Here is a 26101-nt window from a genome sequence, read left to right as displayed (position 1 = left end):
AGGGGTGTCCAAACTTTTTCCACTGAGGGCCGCACACGGAAAAATTAAAGCATGTGTTGATATTTTTCATTTTCAAACCATAACAAAATATATGGATTTTTTAAATTTTATTTTACCCTTAGGGGTCCCGGGTCTCAGTTATTAAAATGTTAAAAATAAGTATAATTTTTATTATTTATTATTATTTTTTTTATTATTTTATTATTTTTTATTTAACGCTTACAGTAAATCTCTATATCAACTTTTTTTTTAAAAAGGTTTTATGGCTTTTCTGTCAAAAACAACTTTGTTTTTTTATAGTACAACTGAAATATGCAGTATTTAGTAATTAGAGCCCTAAAAGATCAATAATGCAGGACACCATTGATTTTAATTATTTAATATTTTTGAGTAATCACAGTGAAAAGATAAATAAAATACCACTAAAATATATTTGGGATCCAAAAGGTGCCCCACTCATAAAGTGATACATTTGTATTAGGTTTTTTTTTTTTAATACTTTCAACACTTAAGTTACGAGATGAACTTCAGATATGTCTGTTGATTTTACGTTTGAACTATTATTTTGTTTGTTTTATGCTCTTTTTTCAAAGAAAACAATGTTTTTATAAGGCAACTACACAATATATGCAATATTTACCACATAAAACATTTTAAAGTGAAAAATTTGAACTAATTAGAGCTTTCAAAATAATTAATTATAACATGGATTTTATTTTTTATTTTTTATTTTTTTTGAGCAATGGCAAAAAAAAGAAAAAGAAAAAAAGACAAAAAAAAAAACCAGCCTGCATGGCAGCTTTGTGTCAACATTGCAACTTTTTCTCATTAGATTTCACCTCATTCCACTTTTTTTAATGTTCTTTTTTATTTTTGCAATAGCATTTCCAGAATGTGTGGCGGGCCGGTAAACAATTAGCTGCGGGCCGCACTTTGGACACCCCTGCACTAGTGGGACGCGTACCACAGCTTGCGAATCACTAGTCTAGATAATATATGCTTTGGTGTAAACTTTGCATACATTTTGTTCCGCAGCCACATTTGGACCCTCAGAGAGATTATAGTACCCACTTTCTATCAAACTGTCAATCAAAGTGATGACGTCATATACATTTAATTTGAAAAAACAATACAAAAAACTAAAGTCCCGCCCCTGGTGTGTATGTCCCGCCTTCTGGCATCCGGCTATGATTGGACAGATCAAACTATTGACAATGGTAATGTGCTCGCATACAGTCTGATACCAACAGTAACTTTTGTCAGATGTCAGCTGTTTTGAAAATCTATGAAAGATGGGTCTCTGTCATCTTTATATATTTAATATATTTAATTTGACACGTCTTTGAAAGATGTGAAAATTATCATCTACTGATTTAATATATATTTAATTTGACAGGTCTTTGAAAGATTAAAAAAAAAAAATCTATATATTTAATATATTTAATTTAACAGGTCTTCGAAAGATGTGAAAATAATCTATATGTAATATATTTAACAGGTTTTCGAAAGATACAAAAAAAAAATCTTTATATTAAATTTAACCGGTCTTCAAAAGATGTGAAAATAATACTCTATATATTATACAAACCCCGTTTCCATATGAGTTGGGAAATTGTGTTAGATGTACTGTAAATATAAACGGAATACAACGATTTGCAAATCCTTTTCAACCCATATTCAGTTGAATGCACTACAAAGACAAGATATTTGATGTTCAAACTCATTAACTTTATTTTTTTTTGCAAATAATATTTAACTTAGAATTTCATGGCTGCAACACGTGACAAAGTAGTTGGGAAAGGGCATGTTCACCACTGTGTTACATGGCCTTTCCTTTTAACAACACTCAGTAAACGTTTGGGAACTGAGGAGACACATTTTTTAAGCTTCTCAGGTGAAATTCTTTCCCATTCTTGCTTGATGTACAGCTTAAGTTGTTCAACAGTCCGGGGGTCTCCGTTGTGGTATTTTAGGTTTCATAATCAATCAATCAATGTTTATTTATATAGCCCTAAATCACAAGTGTCTCAAAGGGCTGCACAAGCCACAACAACATCCTCGGTACAGAGCCCACATACTGTAATGCGCCACACATTTTCAATGGGAGACAGGTCTGGACTACAGGCTGGCCTGTCTAGTACCCGCACTCTTTTACTATGAAGCCACGTTGATGTAACACGTGGCTTGGCATTGTCTTGCTGAAATAAGCAGGGGCGTCCATGGTAACGTTGCTTGGATGGCAACATATGTTGCTCCAAAACCTGTATGTACCTTTCAGCATTAATGGCGCCTTCACAGATGTGTAAGTTACCCATGTCTTGGGCACTAATACACCCCCATACCATCACAGATGCTGGCTTTTCAACTTTGTGCCTATAACAATCCGGATGGTTCTTTTCCTCTTTGGTCCGGAGGACAAGACAGTTTCCAAAAACAATTTGAAATGTGGACTCGTCAGACCACAGAACACTTTTCCACTTTGTATCAGTCCATCTTAGATGAGCTCAGCCCCAGCGAAGCCGACGGCGTTTCTGGGTGTTGTTGATAAACGGTTTCCGCCTTGCATAGGAGAGTTTTAGCTTGCACTTACAGATGTAGCGACCAACTGTAGTTACTGACAGTGGGTTTCTGAAGTGTTCCTGAGCCCATGTGGTGATATCCTTTACACACTGATGCCGCTTGTTGATGCAGTACAGCCTGAGGGATCGAAGGTCACGGGCTTAGCTGCTTTCGTGCAGTGATTTCTCCAGATTCTCTGAACCCTTTGATGATATTACGGACTGTAGATGGTGAAATCCCTAAATTCCTTGCAGTAGCTGGTTGAGAAAGGTTTTTCTTAAACTGTTCAACAATTTGCTCACGCATTTGTTGACAAAGTGGTGACCCTCGCCCCATCCTTGTTTGTGAATGACTGAGCATTTCATGGAATCTACTTTTATACCCAATCATGGCACCCACCTGTTCCCAATTTGCCTGTTCACCTGTGGGATGTTCCAAATAAGTGTTTGATGAGCATTCCTCAACTTTATCAGTATTTATTGACACCTTTCCCAACTTCTTTGTCACGTGTTGCTGGCATCAAATTCTAAAGTTAATGATTATTTGCACAAAAAAAAATGTTTATCAGTTTGAACATCAAATATGTTGTCTTTGTAGTGCATTCAACTGAATATGGATTGAAAATGATTTGTATTCCGTTTATATTAACATCTAACACAATTTCACAACTCGTATGGAAACGGGGTTTGTAGAAACAAATCGTAATATGAGCCCTTTAAGGCTCGTGAGTAAGACCATGCATGGTTTTAGTGGTTTGCAAATGTATCAGGTCTGGGAAGTCCAAAATTTTCAATGTAATGAAGAAGGGATTTGTGTGTTCTCGATAGCACAGGTGTCAAACTCAAGGCCCGGGGGCCAGATGTGGCCCGCCACTTCATTTTATTTGGCCCTCGAAAGCCTGGAAATATTATGTATCAATAAAGTACTGTCACTTTTCTTACTAAATGTATTCTTTCTTTGTATTTTGGGAGAGAAAAAAATATATGTACTCCATGTAATCGCAAATTATGCTAACTTAAATATTGTGTAATTAGGCAAAAATATATTATCAAACATTCAAACCATTTTTTAGATAGAAATAAATCCTAATAATAATGATTACAAAGCAAATTATCCATCAAACTGTGCAATGCAAAAGTAGCAACAGATTTCATGGTAAAATTAGAAATGTATTGTGGTTTTTACAGCATTTTTCTCTAAATGAAAAAAACAGTACTATTTTTTTTCTGTAATAAACTGGGGTGCCGTTTTGGCATTTACAGTAATACACCAAAAAATCTACAGTTGTTGATTTGCGGTAAAAACAAAAAACAAAAACAAAAACTGGCAGCTAAGGTGCCAAAATTGTATTGTAAAATTGCAACTTTTTTATTTACAGTAAAAAAAACTAACGTAAATTTTACAGTAAAATTCTGGCAACTGAGCTGCCTTTTTTAAACATAAAAAAAGCAGTAGTGTTTTTCCATCCATCCATCCATTTTCTACCGCTTGTCCCTTTTGGGGTTGCAGGGGGTGCTGGAGCCTATCTCAGCTGCATTCGGGCGGAAGGCGGTGTACACCCTGGACAAGTCGCCACCTCATCGCAGGGCCAACACAGATAGACAGACATCATTCACACTCACATTCACACACTAGGGCCAATTTAGTGTTGGCAATCTATTTTTCCATTTACAGTAATATACACTCAATTTTGAGGTGAAATTATTGCAACTTACCATATTTTTTTTTACATTTTAGTTTTAAAAAAATCTACTAATAAAATGTATGAAAAAATTGTGTAATAATATTATTCACTGTTAGAAGCGGCACTCTGGGGCCAAACATAACTGTAAAGTAGCCCTCAGTGAAAACGACTTTGACACCTCTGCTCTATAGCCTGCATTATGGATTTACTGTACTTTTTTGCAGGGCACTTAGTGAGCGAAGTGTACTTTTGTAATCAGTTTGCACATTGCTGCACAATAATTGAGATATGGTTATAGTAAAGACCATGAAGTGTTTTTTGACCTATTAAATATTAAAATATTTTTGCCGCTTTATGTTGTTTACTTCATGTGAATAATGTAAGTGTCAAGCGTTGACAAGCGGTGCACCGTGGAAGACGCAGGAGGTTGCTGTGATTTTAAGGGTGCAGACGAACGAGGTAGCAGCGTGAGGTAAAAAAATGTATTTACTTATAAACGAACAAAAAGCGAGAGCAACGGGAAAGTGCTCTGCTCGGACGGACTATGAAAGAAAACAAAACAAACTGCTGAAACCCAGCAAAACACTCGCAGGAATCTTGGAGCAGATGGCGTCCACAAATGATCGTCTATGGTTTCCAGTAGGGATGTCCGATAATATCGGACTGCCGATACTATCGGCCGATAAATGCTTTAAAATGTAATATCGGAAATTATCGGTATCGGTTTCAAAATTATCAGTATCGGTTTCAAAAAGTAAAATGTATGAGTTTTTAATTTGCCGCTGTGTACACGGACATAGGGAGAAGTACAGAGCGCCATTAAACCTTAAAGGCACTGCCTTTACGTGCCGGCCCAGTCACACAATATCTACGGCTTTTCACACACGCAAGTGAATGCAAGGCATACTTGGTCAACAGCCATACAGGTCACACTGAGGGTGGACGTATAAACAACTTTAACACTGTTACAAATATGCACCACACTGTGAACCCACACCAAACAATAATGACAAACACATTTCGGGAGAACATCCGCACCGTAACACAACATAAACACAACATAACAAATACCCAGAACCCCTTGCAGCACTAACTCTTCCGGGACGCTACAATATATACCCCCCACTACCCGCTACCCCCTACCACCCCCACCCCTACCTCAACCCCGCCCACCTCAATCTCCTCATGCTCTCTCATGTCCCAAATTCCAAGCTGCTGTTTTGAGGCATGTTAAAATAAATAATGCACTTGTGACTTCAATAATAAATATGGCAGTGCCATTTTGGCATTTTTTCCCATAACTTGAGTTGATTTATTTTGGAAAACCTTGGTGCATTGTTTAATGCATCCAGCGGGGCATCACAACAAAATTAGCCATAATAATGTGTTAATTCCATGACTGTATATATCGGTATCGGTTGATATCAGTATCGGTAGTTAAGAGTTGGACAAAATCGGAATATAGGATATCGGCAAAAAAGCCATTATCGGACATCTCTAGTTGCCAGTGAATAGAGAATCGCATCATCGATGTCCCGACAACGAAGGTAGAAAAATAATCAACTTAAATAGTCTTGATTGCGAACAGAAAACAGGTGAGGGGAAATGCTCCAGGACAGAAGTGAAGCAGCCGGGGGAAAACACCAACAAAACCAGAAAAAGCAGCCAAAATAAAAGCACAGGACAGGAACTTACACAAAACACCGGAGAATACTAACAAAACGGTGGTGTAACCAGCTGTGACAAACATATTCCTCTATTTTTGAAGAATATGATTGCACATTTCCCACAGATATTCTCACTGTCCGTTATATATATATATATATATATATATATATATATATATATATATATATATATATATATATATATATATATATATATATATATATATATATATATATATATATATATATATATATATAATCCGTTCATGAATGAGTATATCCGTTCGGCCACTGTGTTCAATGGAGAAGACTGATCTACAAACTGTGCAGGCAGCATACCCCTTCCCGACGCTAAAGGCAGTGCCTTTAAGGCACGCCCCCAATATTGTTGTCCGGGTGGAAATCGGGAGAAATTCGGGAGAATGGTTGCCCCGGGAGATTTTCGGGAGGGGCACTGAAATTTGGGATTCTCCCGGGAAAATCGGGATGGTTGGCAAGTATGACTGGAACTGAATCTCGGCTGCGGATGTGCCAGAAATATATGCAACTTGGTGAAACGTTTTTCTTGCACTAAAATAATATACTATTGAACAATTTATTTCTTGGGAATTCAGGAAAAAACAAAACATGCATCAAATTTGATTAAAAAAGTGCATATTAATAAAATGTGGAAAAAATTTGCAATGAGGGCACCTCAAAATACGATTCTGCTCAGGGCCCCAATTTCCCCTGCTTGTATGTCATTTCAAATGTCCCTTAAAAGTATTATGGGGGCCACAGTTTGACTTAGGAACGGATCATTCCTATGGGGGGGGGGCATTGAATCTATCCGGAGGCTCCTCGCTGTGTTGGAAATTAGAATGTGAATATTTCATATGGCAGCCATGGATCATCTAAAAATACACACGCTCGCTTTTATGACTCACATTCCATTAGGCTGAGTTATGTTGGTAAAAAAAAAAAAAAAAGGCCCGGATTGGAACAAGGAGGCCGTTTTCGGAGGAATTGCAATGGGAAGACTTTACTTACGTTTTTCTTCCAATATTGGACTGCAGTGACCTGGAAGACAGTGGAGTGTTAGCACCTTTGTTAGGCAGCAGAAAGTACAAAGTACAATCAATATACTTTCTCAAATAGAAATATCTGTATCATTTAATCAAATAGTTCCAAATCCTGCACTATTCTAAATTACTGATAGCAAAAATTGTTGTTAAAAGCATCTAATTATAATAATAATAAAAATAATAATTGATTTAAAAGCACCTTTCAAAAAGGACACTGTACAGTGAAAAGTCAATAGTGTCAAGTTGTTTTTTTGTCTTATTATTTTTCATATTTATCCGCATGTTCGATGTTTTTTTAAAAGGTTTCCTGGAATAGAGCATTTCTACTGCCATTTTTTTTTTCTGTGAGAAAACGAAGTAATATTGCAGCTGGAGTGTAACCTCAATTAATAAAACACCAAAAAAATAGTAATATGTGTAAAAAAAAAAACATTTTAAAATTGAGTTTAAAAAAATACATACAAACACAATTATGCACACTTCCATATCAACACACTCACACACACACACACAATAAAAGAACACAAGAAAATATTTTGAAAAAATAACATAAGTACTTTCTTGAGCCCCCAAAACGTTTTAAAACTGTAGAAAAGTACGGTAGTGCGAAATCTAACAGTAAGGAAAACTTCAGAAGCCATTTACCTCGGATCCGTGCGTCACATCTGGGAGGCCAAGCTGAGACAAGAAGACTTTGCACGTGCAGCAGCAAGAAAAGACTTATTTCCCACCGTCTGTGTTCCATGGTGCAGCTGTGGTGTCTGATGCCCACACACCAGCCAAAGCAGGCAGACCGAGTGCACGTTTCCCTAAAAGAAGTCATACAAATCTGCTTGGAAGTTTTCGTGCACTCCCCTCCCTTCTGCTTCTGGCTGCCACTTTATTGGAAGCATTAAGGCACTTGGGGTCAAGTTACAAAGATGTGGAACTTTTTTATTTGAGCGGATAACACACTGACAAGAAGCGACTCCATGCTAAACAGCAAATACTTCTTACCCTCTTGACTGTTGACTAAAAAGTAACTTGGACGACGTACTTGGCCATATTCCTTGGTCACACCCGTGGGCCAATGTGAATCCAAGTAGCAAGCAGGTGCGCATGGGGTGCCAAATGAGAAAGTTCCGTTACACTTTTCAAGCAGATTTATCATTTAGCTCACTTTTCTCACATTTAGCAAATTTTCATCATATTCATATTTAAATAAATGTTGACTCTAAATATTATAGTTAAATTTAAATCTTAAATATAAATATAAATGTAATTCTAAATCTTAAATCTAAATCATCAATCCATTTTCTACCGCTTGTCCCTTTCGGGGTTGCGGAGGGTGAAGCAGAGCAGAGTGAGTTGAGCATATCCTGAATGAAAAAAATGGCGGCCTGCCACACCAACTTTGAGGAGAGCAACAAGGATGCAATCTGCCAAGCTGCGAGCACACCCCCAAAACAACCCCGACGCAGGAATACTGGGGCACACCGCACGCAATTTCCCAAAGAATACATTTACTGCCTATTAAATTAGAACCGGGTGGCACAGTGAGAAAACTGCCCAAAAAAAAATACCACGATTGTGTTCTAGGACTGGATCTGGAACTACATGTGCACTGCGACATTGATGGGAGATGGTGCGGGGCCCTGGTGGAGACTGGGTCCACCATCTCACTGATCCTGGTACACTGCCTGGCACTGCGAGGCCCCAACCTCCAGGTGGTAAGCACATCAGGCTTCAGATCACCACTGTCACCTAAGAAAGGGCCAAAACATCAGGCAAAAAGACCCTTGCAGTGACAGTGGCTAGAGCAGGGGTCGGCAACCCGCGGCTCCGGAGCCGCATGCGGCTCCTTGACCACTCTGATGCGGCTCAGCTACATACATGCCGACCCCCCCCCGATTTTCCCAGGAGATTGATGGATGTCAGTGTCTCTCATAAATTACTCCCAGGGAAAAAATAATCCTATTTACACTCTAATTACTAAATAAAGGGCGTGCCCTAATTGCACTGCAGTAATTGTCCTCTATAGCATTTACATACAGCGTGCCAGTCCAGCCACATGTTGCATGTTGTTATTACTTGCACACACAGGAGACAGCAAAGCATACTTACTCATCAGCCACACAGCTTACACTGACGGTAGCCGTATCAAACAACTTTAACATTGTTACGTTACAAATATGCGCCACACTGTGAACCCACACCAAAAAAGAATGAAAAACACATTTCTGGAGAACATCCCACCGTAACACAACATAAACACAACACAACCATTACCCAGAATCCCATGCAGCCCTAACTCTTCCGGTCTACATTATACACCCCCGCTACCACCAAATCCCCACACACATCAACCCCACCCCCCACCCCACCCCCCCTCTCTCCGTGCGTTGGTTGAGCGGAAGAGTTAGGGCTGCATGGGATTCTGGGTATTGGTGTAAGATGTGTGGCTGCTGAGTTAGTACGCCTTGCTGTCACTTACGTGAGCAAGCTGAAATTGCATTCTACGTGTGGTCGAGCAGGTACACTGTTAGGGCAGACTGTAGAGGGCGCCAAATGCAGTGTCATCACGCTCTGATATTCGGGAGTCTCCTGGGAAAAGTGAGAGGGTTGGCAAGTATGACGCTATCAAGCGCCATTAGTTTATAACTCGCGGGCTGCACTAACATCAAATTTCCACATTAAAGTGCGTGCCGGTGCGTGTGTCGGAGACTCCTGGTTAACATAGCACAAAGCATTTAAGCTTTGTATGCAGTGTTTTTCATTTTTTAAAAATTTTTGTGGCTCCCATTACTTTCTTTAATTTGTGAAACTTGCCAAAATGGCTCTTTGAGTGGTAAAGGTTGCCGACCCCTGGGCTAGAGGGATTCTGGCTGGCTGGCATCATTGGACTTGACCTGCTTATGAAATAAAGTTTAAAGTTAAGTTAAAGTCCCAACGATAGTCACACACACTGGGTGTGGTGAAATTATCCTCTGCATTTGACCCATCCCATTTGACCCATTTTCACCCCCTGGGAGGTGGCCGTGCTCAGGAATCATTTGGTGATTTAACCCCCAATTCCAACCCTTGATGCTGAGTGCCAAGCAGGGAGGCAGTCCCATTTTTATAGTCTTTGGTATGACTTCCAGTCTCAGGGCGGACACTCTAACCACAAGGCCACTGAGCAGGTCTGGAAAGCGGTAGAGGACATATCCAAGGCCATGCTGCATTTGGGCCTCAAAGAATGAGAAGTCCAGAGAAGCAAGCCTGCATTGCCACCACCAACAGGTCTGCATCGCCACCGCGCTCCGTCGGAGGAAGAAGTTGACCCGGCACAGAGTCATTGTCACCGGTTGTGTTCAAGAGTGGGTGGAGTCTGACAGCATTAGTCGCTATATTCCCTATTGTGGGATAAGTAAAGTCTCTGCCATCTCCATGCTGGACAATGAGACAAGTCCTCCACTCGCAACAGTCAAGCTTTGTCATCCACAACCACCTCTTCCACCGTCGCTAGAAGAACCTGTCAGGAAACTGTGACATCCTTCAGCTCTGAATGCCCCGCAACCTGGGAATGCAGTTGCTCCAGCTGGTCCACGGCTCAACAGGGATGTCCCACTTCAGCTTTACTTAGTCTCTGCAGTGCCTTTGCTCCAGGTTCTACTGGCCGTGATGTCGTCAAGACGTGGAGCTGCATACAACGCTGCTGAGAACATGGTCAATGTGATGTTCTGCAGGTTCGGCAGACAAAAGGAGCTTCACAGGGACCAAGATTGGAACTTTGAGGCCTATGTTTTCGGTGAGGTCTGCTACCACCTGGGGATAGAGAATTGGATGACACCACCAGTGTTGCCATCTCAGCAACTTTGTCGCTAAATCTGGCAATTTTCCAATCTTCTTGGCTACTTTTATTGGTTAACAGCTACTAGCGACAAATCTAGCGACTTCTTCCGGTGTTATTGGAGACTTTTTTGTGCTTTTGAGACTTGTTTTTTGAGGTGAAAGCCTCATCAACGAGCAGTGACGGGTGCTGCCGGTCAGCTGGTGCTACGAGAGGAGCGGAGAATCTCACCGGGAGGGAATTGCAGCTGATCTCGCATGCGGAAATCATTTGTTGTCTGGACTTTTATGGTGCGTTCCATTTGTAGTGGGAAGTTGGAATTTCCGAGTTCCTAGCCGGAAGTTTCTACTGGAATTTTAAATGCAAATTTTTTTTTATTGCCACATTTGAAAAATCACCTAATTTGATTTGCCTACAGCCTCAGTCATTTATTAACCTCAAAATCGTCTGCGTGTGTCTCTCTGTGACAAAAGGTAAACATCTCACGAGCTAGCGCTTCATGTCAGTGCAGAGAGGAGACCCACACGCCTCTGGACTGCAAATGAAATGTGCATGTGCATGTGAATATGCGCCACTGTTTCTGCCTTGGTTCAAAGAGCGAGATGTAAATGTAAACATTCCTTCACTGGCATGTCAAGCTAGTATAAAATCATTGCATCGTCCCAATTCCATCGTTCATGTTAATGACCCAGTCATTAGATATGGTCCGTAAGTGAATATCACCATCCTCCATTCTTTTGACCAAATTTGATACTCTAACATTTATCAATGCAGAACAAATTTGATTAAAAAAACAACTAAGACTCAAAAGAAGAAAGGTAACATGCATTTTTAATCATAATTATCTTGTTTTTAAAACTCACTTTTGTATCTTCCCTACAGCGTCCATTTCCATAAATTATGCAAATGAGGCGATGCCGTCATCTAGCGACTTTTAGGACAGCCAATAGCTACTTCCCTTGCTAAGGAGTTGGCAACACAGGACACCACTGCATACTTGGAGAGGCATCTATCCATCTATCCATCTATCCATCCATCTTCTTCCGCTTATCCGAGGTCGGGTCGCGGGGGCAGCAGCTCCTCCCGGTGGATCCCGAGGCGTTCCCTGGCCAACCGGGAGACATAGTCTTCTCAACGTGTCCTGGGTCTTCCCCGTGGCCTCCTACCCGTCGGACGTGCCCTAAACACCTCCCTAGGGAGGCGTTCGGGTGGCATCCTGACAAGATACTCGAACCACCTCATCTGGCTCCTCTCGATGTGAAGGAGGAGCGGCTTTACTTTGAGCTCCTCCCGGATGACAGAGCTTCTCAACTTATCTCTATGAGAGAGCCCCGCCACCCGGCGGAGAAAACACCTTTCGGCCGCTTGTACCCGTGATCTTGTCCTTTCAGTCATTACCCAAACTCATGACCATAGGTGATGACGGGAACGTAGATTGACCGGTAAATTGAGAGCTTTGCCTTACGGCTCAGTTCCTTCATCACCACAACGGATCGATACAGCGTCCGCATTTCTGAAGACGCCGCACCAATCCGCCTGTCGATCTCACGATCCACTCTTCCCTCACTCGTGAACAAGACTCCAAGGTAATTGAACTCCTCCACATGGGGAAAGCTCTCCTCCCCAACCCTGAGATGGCACCCTGGCCTTAGCTCGCGATCCTCTACAGCTGCAAGCAGCAGGACTGGAACCTGCATCTGTCACTGGTCCTGTCGGCGTACTAAACGGTAGTCCAAGAGTTGACGAAGTGCAACCGGCTGCCCTTATGTTCAGACGAGAGCTCTGCACACCTGTCGACTTGTTGTTTGGGCAATCACCATTAGCCAGAGATGGAGGGCAAACTTGGCCTGGACTACTACGGCAAACTGCAAGACCGACTGTGAAAGGTGCACCAAATAGCCCAACAGCCCACGATACCGGCTTCGCGGCCAGCGTACAAGTGCTCTGTTTAGTCTTCTTTACTTGGCGCAGGTCATCATGTTGCTTCCTCCACTTCCGCACCATTGATTCGTTAATGTTAAATTCTCTCGCTGCTGCTCTATTCCCGTGTTCTACTGCGTGACTGATCGCCTTGAGTTTAAACTCTGCGTCGTAAGCGTGTCTCTTAATAGGAGTCATTTTTGAGTCTTTACATAAAGTTCAGGTCTCGCAACTATGGTAATCAGCCGCCGACTTAATTTTCCCCCGTAGAAGAAGAAGCGCTTCTTCTTCTACGGTAAGCAGCCGTAGAAGGGTGAAAATTAAGTCGGCGTAGTTACCGTAGTTGCGAGACCTGTTGTGGCTCAATATTGGTCCATATATAAGGCGCACCGGATTATAAGGCGCACTGTCAGCTTTTGAGGAAATTTGAGGTTTTTAGGTGCGCCTTATAGTGCGGAAAATACGGTATTTAAGAATGTAACATTTATATTAACATTCTTTAAAAAATGTGTCATCTCTCGAGAAAATATATTGGTGGAACTCAAAATATTAGAATGGTTTGTTTAGATTGACAAGATGAAACTATCATATCCATAACATGCGACACAATATATTTTTAGCCTTCTTTGATTATCATGGCCTACAGTTTATGAAAATCGTGAATTGAACATTGTAGAAAATGTGGGGTCTTCAAAATGATGATTAAAATTATAACAAATATACGCTTGACATGTCTCACTTTGCATGACTTTGTTAACTTTCACATTTGAAGTTGAATTGCTGACATGAACAGACTTTTATACAATATTCTAATTGTATGAGTTTCACCATCATGAAAATGACCGAGTGAAAATGCGGTTGCAGGAAAACATGCAACTTTTCTCCGACTACAATTGAACATTGGCCTGGTGAAACGGAGACGCTGTAGCGCCAGGCGTCAGACATGAACTGGAGCTAGTGAAGTTAATTAATTGACTCATATTATGTTCAACGTATGGTGAATGTTTATATCCAACTTGGAGAAAGCGAACCACCAGGTTTAAGTAAATAATGATTGAGAAGGAGCCTTAGTTGGACATTTGCATGTGGACTGGAATTAGCTCTCTCACGAGAAGAAGCAATAAAACCAGGCTTCTGAATGCAAAAGTTATAGCTCTCTCCTGGAGTAGAGGTTCCATGTTTATCTTAAACGTCAAACCTACAAGTTATGGTATACATCTGTTGTCTTCCCAGTCACTACACACAAACATCTCCTTACATGGTCAGGTTGTGCTGGTGGTTTGGCTTCTCCAGTTAAGGAGTCCTTATATTTTTTACCTAGGCTCTTCCGGGTACTGCAGACCTGTTTACTGACGCTCTCTTGTAATAAAGCAACTTTTTGTTCAGCAAAGCGTCTCCGACATCTCTTTTGATCCAGCCGCACTGCCGTGTTGCCCTCCTGCCCGGGAGGGGGTGACAAGACCAGAAATACACTTCACTAGTACTTACTGCCCACCTCGGAGCCAGTCATAATCTGTCTACCATCTTGCTCATCTAATTGAGAAGGCTTTCATTTCAATTTAACAGGTGATAGTGCTAACATAATAGTTAGTACCTGTTGTATTTACGGCAGATGACGTGCTAGCGTTATTGCTGCTGGGATGAGATCGACACGGTTCAAAAACGCAACGTTCATTTATTGTCGTTGTATGTTCCAGCATATTGTCCGTATGAAGTAGCAATCTTGCAGTTCTTACAAGTAGCGCTGTTGCAATCATTTCTTGTTAGATGTGGTCAACTCGAGAGCGTATGTTTCGCCAGGGCACCGCCATTTTGCATTCTAACGTCACTATGCAAAGTGCGTAAAGAGGTCATTACCAACCACTGGCATCGATAAGGGAATCGATTAAAAAATTGGCAAGCGGTTCCAAGGAACCGATACACTGGGAACCGGTTCCTAACAAAGAAACAGTTTTTGATTCCCATCCATACGGGCGGATTAAAAAAAGGAATCAGAGCGCCAGGCTACACGTCTGTAACTGTACACTAAGGTTAAACTTCTACAAAGTCTGTATTGCTCCTATGCTAAATCCTGGACATATCCATGTGTATATCAACAGTAAAATGTTTTTCTATTTTATATCATGTCAATATATCATATATATCGCACAATATAATCACTGCTGCTGCTTTGAAAACTTGTAAACAATGGCGGCTCAAACAGAACCACGCTACGATCAACAGCAGTTTTTAGAAAAAAATATTTATTTATTTTGCCGGTGGACGGTGATGCTATTGTCACAGTAGAAGGCTAAGCTAGATACACAACAACTGATTCACAGAATTTATAACCTACTTATTGTCTTTTTTTTTTTTTTTTTGTATTTTCACACCTACGTGTGAAGTCCAAGTCTCCATGCATGTTCTGAAATGCGAGTTTTGGCACTTATTTCATTTTAGCGTGGATAACTGAATTACTTTTCCGGTTGACCTATGACATCACACGAGGATTAGCAAATCCGTACAACCTGTTTCTTGTGATGTCCGCTGTAATATTGGCACAGATTACAAATATTAGGTCTTTAATGGCTATGCTCATGTTAAAAAGCAGACAGCATCGAGAAATGATCTTGGGTTTTGTATTTAATTTGTACATTATACACCATAACTGTGGTTGGTGTCTTGTGTAGAGAGCTCCCTGTTCGTGTCTCTTTGTCAGCTTCTAGTGATTAAATATTGCACAGCTTCCTTCCTACAGCCAAACTAAGAGTTCTTTGATGACCATTTCTCACAATCTCACACATTTACGCTAAACTGCTGCCGAGTTGTTGACTTTCACTATTTCGTCCTGTCATTCCCTTTGGCTAACAGAAAGCTACTGTTTGTGTGTCAAGCAGTCCATCAAGTTATTTCCTTTAGACGATAATAGTAACATTTAGTTCTCTTACCGTATTTTCCGGACTATAAGGCGCACTTAAAATCCTTTTTTTTCCTCAAAACTCGACAGTGCGCCTTATAACGGTGCGCCTAATGTACGGAATAATTCTGGTTTTGTTTACCGACCTCAAAGCTATTTATTTTGGTACATGGTGTAATGATAAGTGTGACCAGTATATGGCAGACAAACATGAGAGATACATGTTGACTGCAATATAATGGCAGTCACTCACAAGAGATAATGTAGAATAAAATTATCGCTGGAATAAAAAAGACAATATAACATACATCCATAAAGGTGGACGCATGTGAGAAAGTGCAATATATTTATCTGTACAGTAATCTATTTATTTATTTATATATATTTATAAATATTTATTTATTTTATATATATATTTATATATTATTTATATATATTTATTTATTTATATATGCACCTTATTGCTTTTTTTATCCTGCACTACCATGAGCTTATGTAACGAAATTTTGTTCTTATCTGTGCTGTAAAGTTCAAATTTGAATGACAATAAAAAGGAAGTCTAAGTCTAGTCTAGACTGCAATATGACCCAAATAAACACCAACATTTTATATGTTCCATTGAAAATATAGAACATTACACACAGCGCTCAAAAATCTATCAAAATGTTTTAGTACAACTTTGGTCCACTGCCTATTAAATCTATATATTTATGAAGGCACAGCGCTTGATGGATTGTGCTGTGCTTCAACATTGGAGTTTTATTATGGAGTGTGTATAAGGTAAGACATATTATCTGGCGTTTTGTTTCGCAATATTATTCAAAAGCAACTTTTCTTACCTTCTGGTACCTGCTGATCTGTGTTTGGGATCTGCATAAGTCCTGAAAAATTGCGCGCGTCCGTCGTAGTCGATAAGCTTCTTCTTTTCTCTATCTTCTTGTTATGGGACATTCATCCTCCACTATTGCCATTTCTAATATAAAGTAGTGTAAAGTTCTTACTTATATCTGTCAGTAAACTCACCATGAAAGCGCTAAAACATACCGGTCTAGTGAGTTTACATTATTCACCCAAGGAACTTTAGTTATCAGAGAGTTCCGGTTGGACCGTTTTTCACGGGACACATTTCCGGCGGATGAGGAGATGCTGCTCCGTCATTGATTTAAGTAAAGTCTGAATGTCATTAAACCAGTTAGCGCCATCTTTTGACACCTATTCCACTCCCGTCCTTGCACGCTACACCGCTACAACAAAGATGACGGAGAAAAGACGCTACCAAAGCGAGTGTAAGAAAAGCGACTTGAAAATTATCTGTAAAACATCATCGGCGTGGCGAAGTTGGTAGAGTGGCCGTGTCAGCAATCGGAGTGTTGCTGGTTACTGGGGTTCAATCCCCACCTTCTACCATCCTAGTTACGTCGGTTGTGTCCTTGGGCAAGACACTTCACCCTTGCTCCTGATGGCTGCTGGTTAGCGCCTTGCATGGCAGCTCCCGCCATCAGTGTGTGAATGTGTGTGTGAATGGGTGAATGTGGAAATACTGTCAAAGCGCTTTGAGTACCTTGAAGGTAGAAAAGCGCCATACAAGTATAACCCATCTATGCAACATTTTGACCAACGAACCACCATTGCATGTTATGTAGACCACAAGGAAGTGTTTTCAATATAAAAAAAAATATATAATAATATGACTCCTTTAATGCACCCTATAACCCGGAGCGCATTATATATGAAAATAGATCGCAAATAGACCATTGATCGGCAGGGTGCTTTATAATCCGGTGCGCCCTATGGTCCGGAAACTACGGTATCATGGTGACTCATGTCCATACAGTACTATCTAAATAAAAAACTATTTTTAAGTAAGAATAAATGACAATAATTACCCAATCAACAGGTTTTATTGCACATTAGCCCTGTTACCTAGTCACATGTACAAAGAACAGTAAACGGTATTGATATTCATATTCAATCTGGCACTAAAACAGTTTTGAATTACAGATGATACATTAATGCCCTTAAGACAAAAATACCAAGAAGCATAATAACAAACCTAATAATAATAAACCGTGACTAAAAAGCTGGCCAATTGACCTGGAGGATATTTTGGTTGGGTTTCCTGACAATACATAATACATTCAACATAGCCTTGAATGGCCTACTTTTAAGGAACTATTGTATTATATATGCTATTATATTAGCAGTTTGGTAGGTTTTCTTGACAGAATCCATACTATAATCAAAATATTTAGGAAAACAATATCAACAAACAACCATAATAACCTTATTGTGCGTATGATTAACATTTTTACTTACAGTGACTTAAAAGCCAGTCAATGACCCTTAAGGAATTTTTAAAAAGCATGTTTTGATGTATTTTTCTTTATAAAATCATAAATATAATGAAAATACATGCGAAATGACAACGGTGATAATCATGATCATTTCAAATTGGTGTATTTATAAATCAGTTATATTTGCTATTTATATTATTGAAGTAATCTGATTACTAATCAAAATGACATAAAAACACAAAACCACGGTTTTGGGGTAAAATATGTGCACTGTCCTTTTTTTTGGTTGAAGCAGAGTTTAAAGGCCTACTGAAACCCACTACTACCGACCACGCAGTCTGATAGTTTATATATCAATGATGAAATCTTAACATTGCAACACATGCCAATACGGCCGGGTTAACTTATAAAGTGCAATTTTAAATTTCCCGGGAAACTTCCGGTTGAAAACGTCTAGGTATGATGACGTTTGCGCGTGACGTCAATGGTTGAAGCGGAAGTATTCGGACACATTGTATCCCAATACAAACAGCTCTGTTTTCATCGCAAAATTCCACAGTATTCTGGGCATCTGTGTTGGTGAATCTTTTGCAATTTGTTTAATGAACAATGGAGACTGCAAAGAAGAAAGCTGTAGGTGGGATCGGTGTATTAGCGGCTGGCTGCAGCAACACAACCAGGAGGACTTTGAGTTGGATAGCAGACGCGCTATCCGACGCTAGCCGCCGACCGCATCGATGATCGGGTGAAGTCCTTCGTCGCGCCGTCGATCGCTGGAACGCAGGTGAGCAAGGGTGTTGATGAGCAGATGAGGGCTGGCATAGGTGGATAGCTAATGTTTTTAGCATAGCTCTGTCGAGGTCCCGTAGCTAAGTTAGCTTCAATGGCGTCATTAGCAACAGCATTGGTAGGCTTCGTCCGGTGGTACAGCATTAACCGTGTAGTTACAGGTCCAGTGTTTGGTAGTATTGTTGATCTTCTGTCTATCCTTCCAGTCAGGGGCTTATTTCTTTTGTTTCTATCTGCATTTAAGCACGATGCTATCACGTTAGCTCCGTAGGTAAAGTGCTTCACCGATGTATTGTCGTGGAGATAAAAGTCACTGTGAATGTCCATTTCGCGTTCTCGACTCTCATATTCAAGAGGATATAGTATCCGAGGTGGTTTAAAATACAAATCCGTGATCCACAATAGAAAAAGGAGAGAGTGTGGAATCCAATGACCCCTTGTACCTAAGTTACGGTCAGAGCGAAAAAAGATACGTCCTGCACTGCACTCTAGTCCTTCACTCTCACGTTCCTAATCCACAAATCTTTCATCCTGGCTCAAATTAATGGGGTAATCGTCACTTTCTCGGTCCGAATTGCTCTCGCTGCTGGTGTAAACAATGGGGAAATGTGAGGAGCCCTTCAACCTGCGACGTCACGCTACTTCTGGTACAGGCAAGGCTTTTTTTATCAGCAACCAAAAGTTGCAAACTTTATCGTCGATGTTCTCTACTAAATCCTTTCAGCAAAAATATGGCAATATCGCGAAATGATCAAGTATGACACATAGAATGGATCTGCTATCCCCGTTTAAATAAGAAAATGTCATTTCAGTAGGCCTTTAAGCACTGTTTAAAAATGTCCAATTTGGAGCAAATATCAGATCCTATGAAAACATCACAAGACAGCTACTGTTCAAGAGAATTTTGGACTGAACAGTGACTAAAAAGCCAGCCGACGAACCCTAAGTCTTTCTCGGAAAGCTACAGACCGTTGACTCCTCATAGGAGCTCCCAAAATTGGTCGTCCCAAAAGTCCAAAAACTTGGAGAACAATCCCATAACCTGTCTGGTGGAATGGATTCATCATCAGGCCAAAGACTCACCCCCCCTTGTTTTCTAAAGCTGCCTCGCCCTTTCGATGCAATCAGTCTGGCCTTGGCCGACTCCCACGAACACCTCGCTACCCACTAGGGGTTTGTTTTTATTTTACCGCCACGCAGCTACGGGATGCTAGCTGACCCTCTGCAGGCAATAGTCGCTCTCCGTGTCCAGCGAGTTGTTATGGTCCGATGACGGGAGGTTGCGACGGAGCAGGCGGTTGAAGACACGAATCGCTACCTTCTTGTACTGCTGGCGCAAGAGGGAGTAGGCGAAGGGGTCTGAGGCGGCCTTGCTGTACGTCAGGCACTTGCTGATGATGCCCCAGCGACGGTTAACGTCCACAAAGGGGAGGAGCTCCGCTAACCTGAAAAGAAAGGAACCGAGTCAGTCTGGACAAAAGTACATTTTCGAAAATTCAATTGGTAAAATAAAGCTACCATATTTTCTGGACCATAAGGCGCACCGGATTAAAAGGCGCACTGCCGATGAGCACGTCTATTCAGGTCTTTATTCATACAAAAGGTGCACCGGATTATAAGACGCATTAAAGGGGTCATATTATGATTTTTTTCTAAACGTAAAACACTTCCTTGTGGTCCACATAACATGTAACGGTGGTTCTTTGGTCAAAATGTTGCATAGATTTTGTTTTACAGATTATCTTCAAGCCGCTTTCTGACAGTCGCTTCAGGATGCGCCGTTTTGTTGGCGGTCTTATTTGCGTGGCTCACCTTCGACAGCGTCTTCTCCCCGTCATCTTTGTTGTAGCCGTGTAGCGTGCAAGGACGGGAGTGGAAGAAGTGTCAAAAGATGGAGCCAATGGTTTTAATGACATTTAGACTTTACTTAAATCAATAACGGAGCAGCATCTCCTCATTCGTGGCTCAATAGTACAACAACAACGCCGGAAATGTGTCCCGTGAAAACCCGTCCGACAGGAACTCTCTAATAACTAAAGTTCTGTGGGTGAATTATGTAAACTCACTACACCGGTAGTTTTTAGCGCTTTGATAGCGAGATATAAGTTACAACTTTATTAGAGATGTCCGATAATGGCTTTTTTGCCGATATCCAATATTCCGATATCGTCCAACTCTTAATTACCGATTCCGATATCAACCGATACCGATATATACAGTCGTGGAATTAACACATTATTATGCCTAATTTTCTTGTGATGCCCCTAACAATGTAACAAGGTTTTCCAAAATAAATCAACTTAAGTTATGGAAAAAAATGCCAACATGGCACTGCCATATTTATTATTGAAGTCACAAAGTGCATTATTTTTTTTTAACATGCCTCAAAACAGCAGCTTGGAATTTGGGACATGCTCTCCCTGAGAGAGCATGAGGAGGTTGAGGTGGACGGGATTTGGGGGACGGGGTTGAGGTGGGGGGTGGGGGGGGAGGGGTAGCGGGGGTGTATATTGTAGCGTCCCGGAAGAGTTAGTGCTGCAAGGGGTTCTGGGTATTTGTTCTGTTGTGTTTATGTTGTGTTACGGTGTGGATTTTCTCCCGAAATGTGTTTGTCATTCTTGTTTGGTGTGGGTTCACAGTGTGGTGCATATTTGTAACAGTGTTAAAGTTGTTTATACGACTACCCTCAGTGTGACCTATATGGCTTTTGACCAAATATGCCTTTCATTCACTTGTGTGTGCGAAAAGCCGTAGATATTATGTGATTGGGCTGGCACGCAAAGGCAGTGCCTTTAAGGTTTATTGGCGCTCTGTACTTCTCCCTACGTCCGTGTACACAGTGGCGTTTTAAAAAGTCATAAATTTTACTTTTTGAAACCGATAATTTTGAAACCGATACCGATAATTTCCGATATTACATTTTAAAGCATTTATCGGCCGATAATATTGGCAGTCCGATATTATCGGACATCCCTAAACTTTATACTACTTTATATTAGAAATGGCAACAGCAGAGGGTGAATGTCCCATAACAAGAAGATAGTGAAAAAGAAGAAGCTTATCGACTACGGTGTCAACACGGACTGCAGTGGCGCACGTGCGCAAATATTCAGGACTTAAGCAGATCTCAAATACACATCAGCAGGTACCAGAAGGTAAGAAAAGTTGGTTTTGCATAATATTGTGAAACAAAACACCAGATAATATGTCTGCTAATGGGTGCCATTTTGCGGTCCTTATACACACACCATAGTAATATTTGTATCTCTGACTATGGTAGCCGTAATGGGCAGACAATCCATCAAACGGTGCGGCTTCAAAGTCATACTAAAACGTTTTGACAGATTTTTGAGTGCCGTGTGTAATGTTCTATATTTTCAATGGAACATTTAAAGTTTTGGTGTTGTTTACTGGCGTCATATTGCAGTCTCCGCATATCTCTTATGTCTGACTGCCATCGTATTGCAGTCTACACGTATCTCTTATGTGTGACTGCCATCTACTGGTCACACTTATCATTACACCATGTACCAAATAAAATTGCATCGAGGTCGGTAAGCACAACCAGAATTATTCCGTACATTAGGCGCACTGTTGATTTTTGAGAAAATGAAAGTATTTTAAGTGCGCCTTATAGTCCGAAAAATTCAGTAAATACAAGTGCTGTTAAAATCTTTTTGAATTGTGATTAATCCCAGTAAACTCAATTGAATTTTGAAAAAGACCCCAATATTTTGAGGAAAAATGCACATTTTTGCATGGTTTTTTTTGCTAGATAGTGAACAATCCAAATCTTGAATGGTACCTGGTGATCACGTAGGGAGCAAAGCAGACAAGGAAGGAGCCGATAAAGATGCTGATCTTCTTGGTGGCTCTCAGTTTCCGCCTCTTTTGCTCCGCAACACATCGCTGCTTCACTCTGAAAAAATAGGATTTATAATTCACACTCAAATGAAGACACTTGGACTTACACTTGCTCTATGGCATGTATTTAAAAACTAATGTTTTTTTAATTTAATTGTACAGGTTTTAATTGAGATATTATGGGGGAAACGTCTAGTTTTATTAGAATTGTATACAGTATAGTTTTTTTTAAATACCATTGAGCCCTGAAATGTTCTTATTTTGTAAATTGTTTGAGTTCAATTGCAAATCAAATGATTGTGCATTCTAATGTAGATCAGAACTTTGCCTGTGTTTATTTAGATTTTAATTCAGTTGTACATTTTATATTTACATTATTTATTAGTAAAGGATTTTATTTGTTCTATATTTACACTAAATGTCTATTTTTGAGCCCAACAATGCAGTATTAATGTTACAAAAATGCAATCACATTCCTAAATATAAGCACCCCAATGACACTACAAACTTGTATTCTTGGTGATCTGCATCAATTTAGTAACGTGTCATCAAAGAGTAAAAATGCATTTATTTCAATAGATAAATAAATAGTACTTTATTGATTCCTGCAAGAGAGGTCCCTCAGGAAAATGTAAAAAATATGCATCATAACAAAAAGGGTAATACTACAAAAATGGATAGATGTTGATAGTCCAACTCATACTGACTGGTATACACACATAATACATACTGACTGGTATACACAAGCTATGGAAATGATATCAGTACAAAAAACTGCATTTAGTTTAGATAATAATGCATCATATATGTGTTCTAACTATTAAATGAACCTAAAATATTACTTCTTTTTTTTTATCTTTGTAAAAAATATTGGACACGATGTGTTGTCAATCTAATGAGATGCGATGCAAGTGTAAGCCACTGCCACACTATTGTTCATTTTTTAAATGTTTGTATTTTATTTTTTATAAATGGCTGTGATGATAATGTCAATGGGGGATTTGTAATCACTGTTATGTTGGAATTATTATTAATATTATTAATATTGATACTGTTGTTGATATTATTCATTTTTGCTTTGACTACTTTTGGATTGTTTTGTGTCATGTTTGTGTGTCCTCTCAGTTGCTCTGTTGATTGCTATTCTGAATGTTGCTATAAAACCGGGTTTGGAATTGGAATTGTATTATTGTGGTATTGTTGTGTGTTATTTTGATGGACTGATTAATTAAAAAAATAAAAAAATAAATAAAACAAAACAAGGGTCCAGCACCCCCACGACCCCGAAAGGGACAAGCTGTAGAAAATGGATGGATGGATGGTATTGGTGTGTGTTATTTTATTGGACTGATTAATAAAAATTAAAAAAAATAATCAAATAAAATAAGGCTCCAGCACCCTCCGCGACCCCAAAAGGGAGAAGCGGTAGGAAAATGGATGGATAATAATAATAATATTACAAAAATGCTCACTTTTTGTGTTTTTTTTAAACTTTTTTGGTGATTAATTTTACAAATAGATACATTTCTGTCAAATTGGATTGTGGAGGTTGTATTCACATATTTTGGGGGTAAATTTGGATTCTTTTTTTTTTTTTTTGGTATTGTTTTATATGGAAGAGATTCGTTTTTTCTTTTTTTATTAGTTGTACGTTTTGTAATTGTATCATTGTAAACATTAAAAAACGTAGCATTTTCTCTATTTATTTTTTTAGCAATGTTCTGCATACAAACAATTATAGAACTCCAAATGGCAAAACATCCATCCATCCATTTCCTACCGCTTGTCCCGTTCGGGGTCGCGGGGGTGCTGGAGCCTATCTCAGCTGCATTCAGTTAATGCTATATGTTGATGACGTCATTGAGGTGACAAGTTGCGCAAAAGTGACCAAAAGTCCCTCCCTGGCGCAGGACTTACCTCGGGTGGACGTCCACCAGCAGGAACAGGGTCTGCATGGTGATCACGTCGATCCTCTTGCAGTGGAACCTGGCCACCTGGAGCACTTTCAGGTAGGTGACGCACAGCGTGAGCAGCGACAGCGCGAAACTTCCGGCGTGGAAGACCGCGGTGAAGACGGCGAACTTCAGCCGGTCGCCGCCGCCTCTTTGCAGGGTGCACGACGCAAAGGCGTCGCTGTAGCGCAGCCAGGAGAAGAGCAGCGCCGTGAGGGAGAAGGTGAAGGAGTGCATCCAGGAGTAGCACACCATCACCGCCGCGTCCTTGTAGCGCATTTTGGTGGAGTAGCTCAGCGGGAAGACGACCGCGATCCAGCGGTCGATGCTGAGCGCCGCCGTGCTCAACATTGCATTGGTGGTGAGGAAGGTGTCCATGAAGCTCACCGTGCTGCACCAGCGGTCCCCGAAGGGCTGCTGACGCCGAAGGATGCCGGCGGTGGTGGCGGGCATGTTGAGCAGGGCGATCAGGATGTTGCAGAGAGACAAGTTCATGACGAAGACGCCGGGGACTTGGCGGCGGATCTCGGTGCTGTGGAGGAAGCAGAGCAGCACCAGCGCGTTGGAGAGGAGCGAGACGAGAGCCACCGCGACGAGGAAGGCGGCGGAGAGAACATCCGGGAGGTCCATGATGTCCCAACCCGGCGCGGACGAAGAGGATGAGCTGCTGGAGGACGGAGACTTTCATGGGTGCTGGCCAGCGTGCTGAAGCTAGGGTGACGACACACGTGGTCACCCCCCCCCCCCCCCCCCCCCCCCCCCCCCCCCCCGGTCTGTCCCGGGGTCAGGGGCCCAGGGCTGCTCTCCCTAAGGTCAAAACGCGCTGTGCGTATATATCATCCACGTTTGACGTGGAGCGCATGTCAGGTGTCAGTTATTCATTTTACGCAAAAGTATTCCTCAGCCTAGGGGGTCCCCAAACTACGGCCCGCGGGCCAGATACGATATGTCCCAAGTTAAAAAATAAATAAAAATGTTTATTTTTTATTTTTTATTATTATTATTTTCTAAAACCTGTCCTTTCTAATCCATTATCTACCGCTTGTTACTCTCTGTGTCTCCTAGCTGCTCAGGCAAATCATATTGTATAAAAATACATTTTCCTATCGATAACGTGATATATATATATATATATATATATATATATATATATATATATATATATATATATATATATATATATATATATATATATATATATTATATATATATATATATATATATATATATATATATATATATATATGTATATATATATATATACATATATATATATATATATATATATATATATATATATATATACATATATATATATATATATATATATATATATATATATATATATATATATATATATATATATGTATATATATATATATATATATATATATATATATATATATATATGTATATATATATATATATATATATGTATATATATATATATATATATATATATATATATATATATATATATATATGTATATATATATGTATATATATATGTATATATATATATATATATATATATGTATATATATATATATGTATATATATATGTATATATATATATATATATATATATATATATATATATA

General features: G+C 40.0%; 2 protein-coding genes across 2 annotated transcripts in view; both read right to left on the bottom strand.

The window, feature by feature from the left end:
- The window catches only part of LOC133662304 (carboxypeptidase Z-like), a 71803-nt gene extending 63963 nt beyond the window's left edge, over positions 1–7840 (bottom strand). The window contains exons 1-2 of the mRNA XM_062066190.1: positions 7620–7840; positions 6940–6969 (exon numbers count right to left, since the gene is read on the bottom strand). Of these exons, the coding sequence (XP_061922174.1) occupies positions 6940–6969; positions 7620–7797 (208 nt within the window). The 5' untranslated portion in view covers positions 7798–7840. The remainder of the gene's footprint in view (positions 1–6939; positions 6970–7619) is intronic.
- Positions 7841–19894: 12054 nt separating this feature from the next.
- Positions 19895–25130, bottom strand: gpr78b (G protein-coupled receptor 78b). Its single transcript, XM_062067044.1, has 3 exons — positions 24466–25130; positions 22490–22603; positions 19895–20129 (listed from the first exon to the last, which is right to left on the bottom strand). Exons 1-3 carry the CDS (start codon positions 25128–25130, stop codon positions 19895–19897), a joined length of 1014 nt encoding a protein of 337 aa, XP_061923028.1.
- Between the last annotated feature and the right edge of the window lie 971 nt (positions 25131–26101).

The sequence above is a fragment of the Entelurus aequoreus genome, linkage group LG12 (assembly GCF_033978785.1).
Source record: "Entelurus aequoreus isolate RoL-2023_Sb linkage group LG12, RoL_Eaeq_v1.1, whole genome shotgun sequence".
Lineage (NCBI taxonomy): Eukaryota > Metazoa > Chordata > Actinopteri > Syngnathiformes > Syngnathidae > Entelurus > Entelurus aequoreus.
Note: the sequence above shows the minus strand (reverse complement) of the source record. Positions and strands in the feature narration are given on the sequence as shown.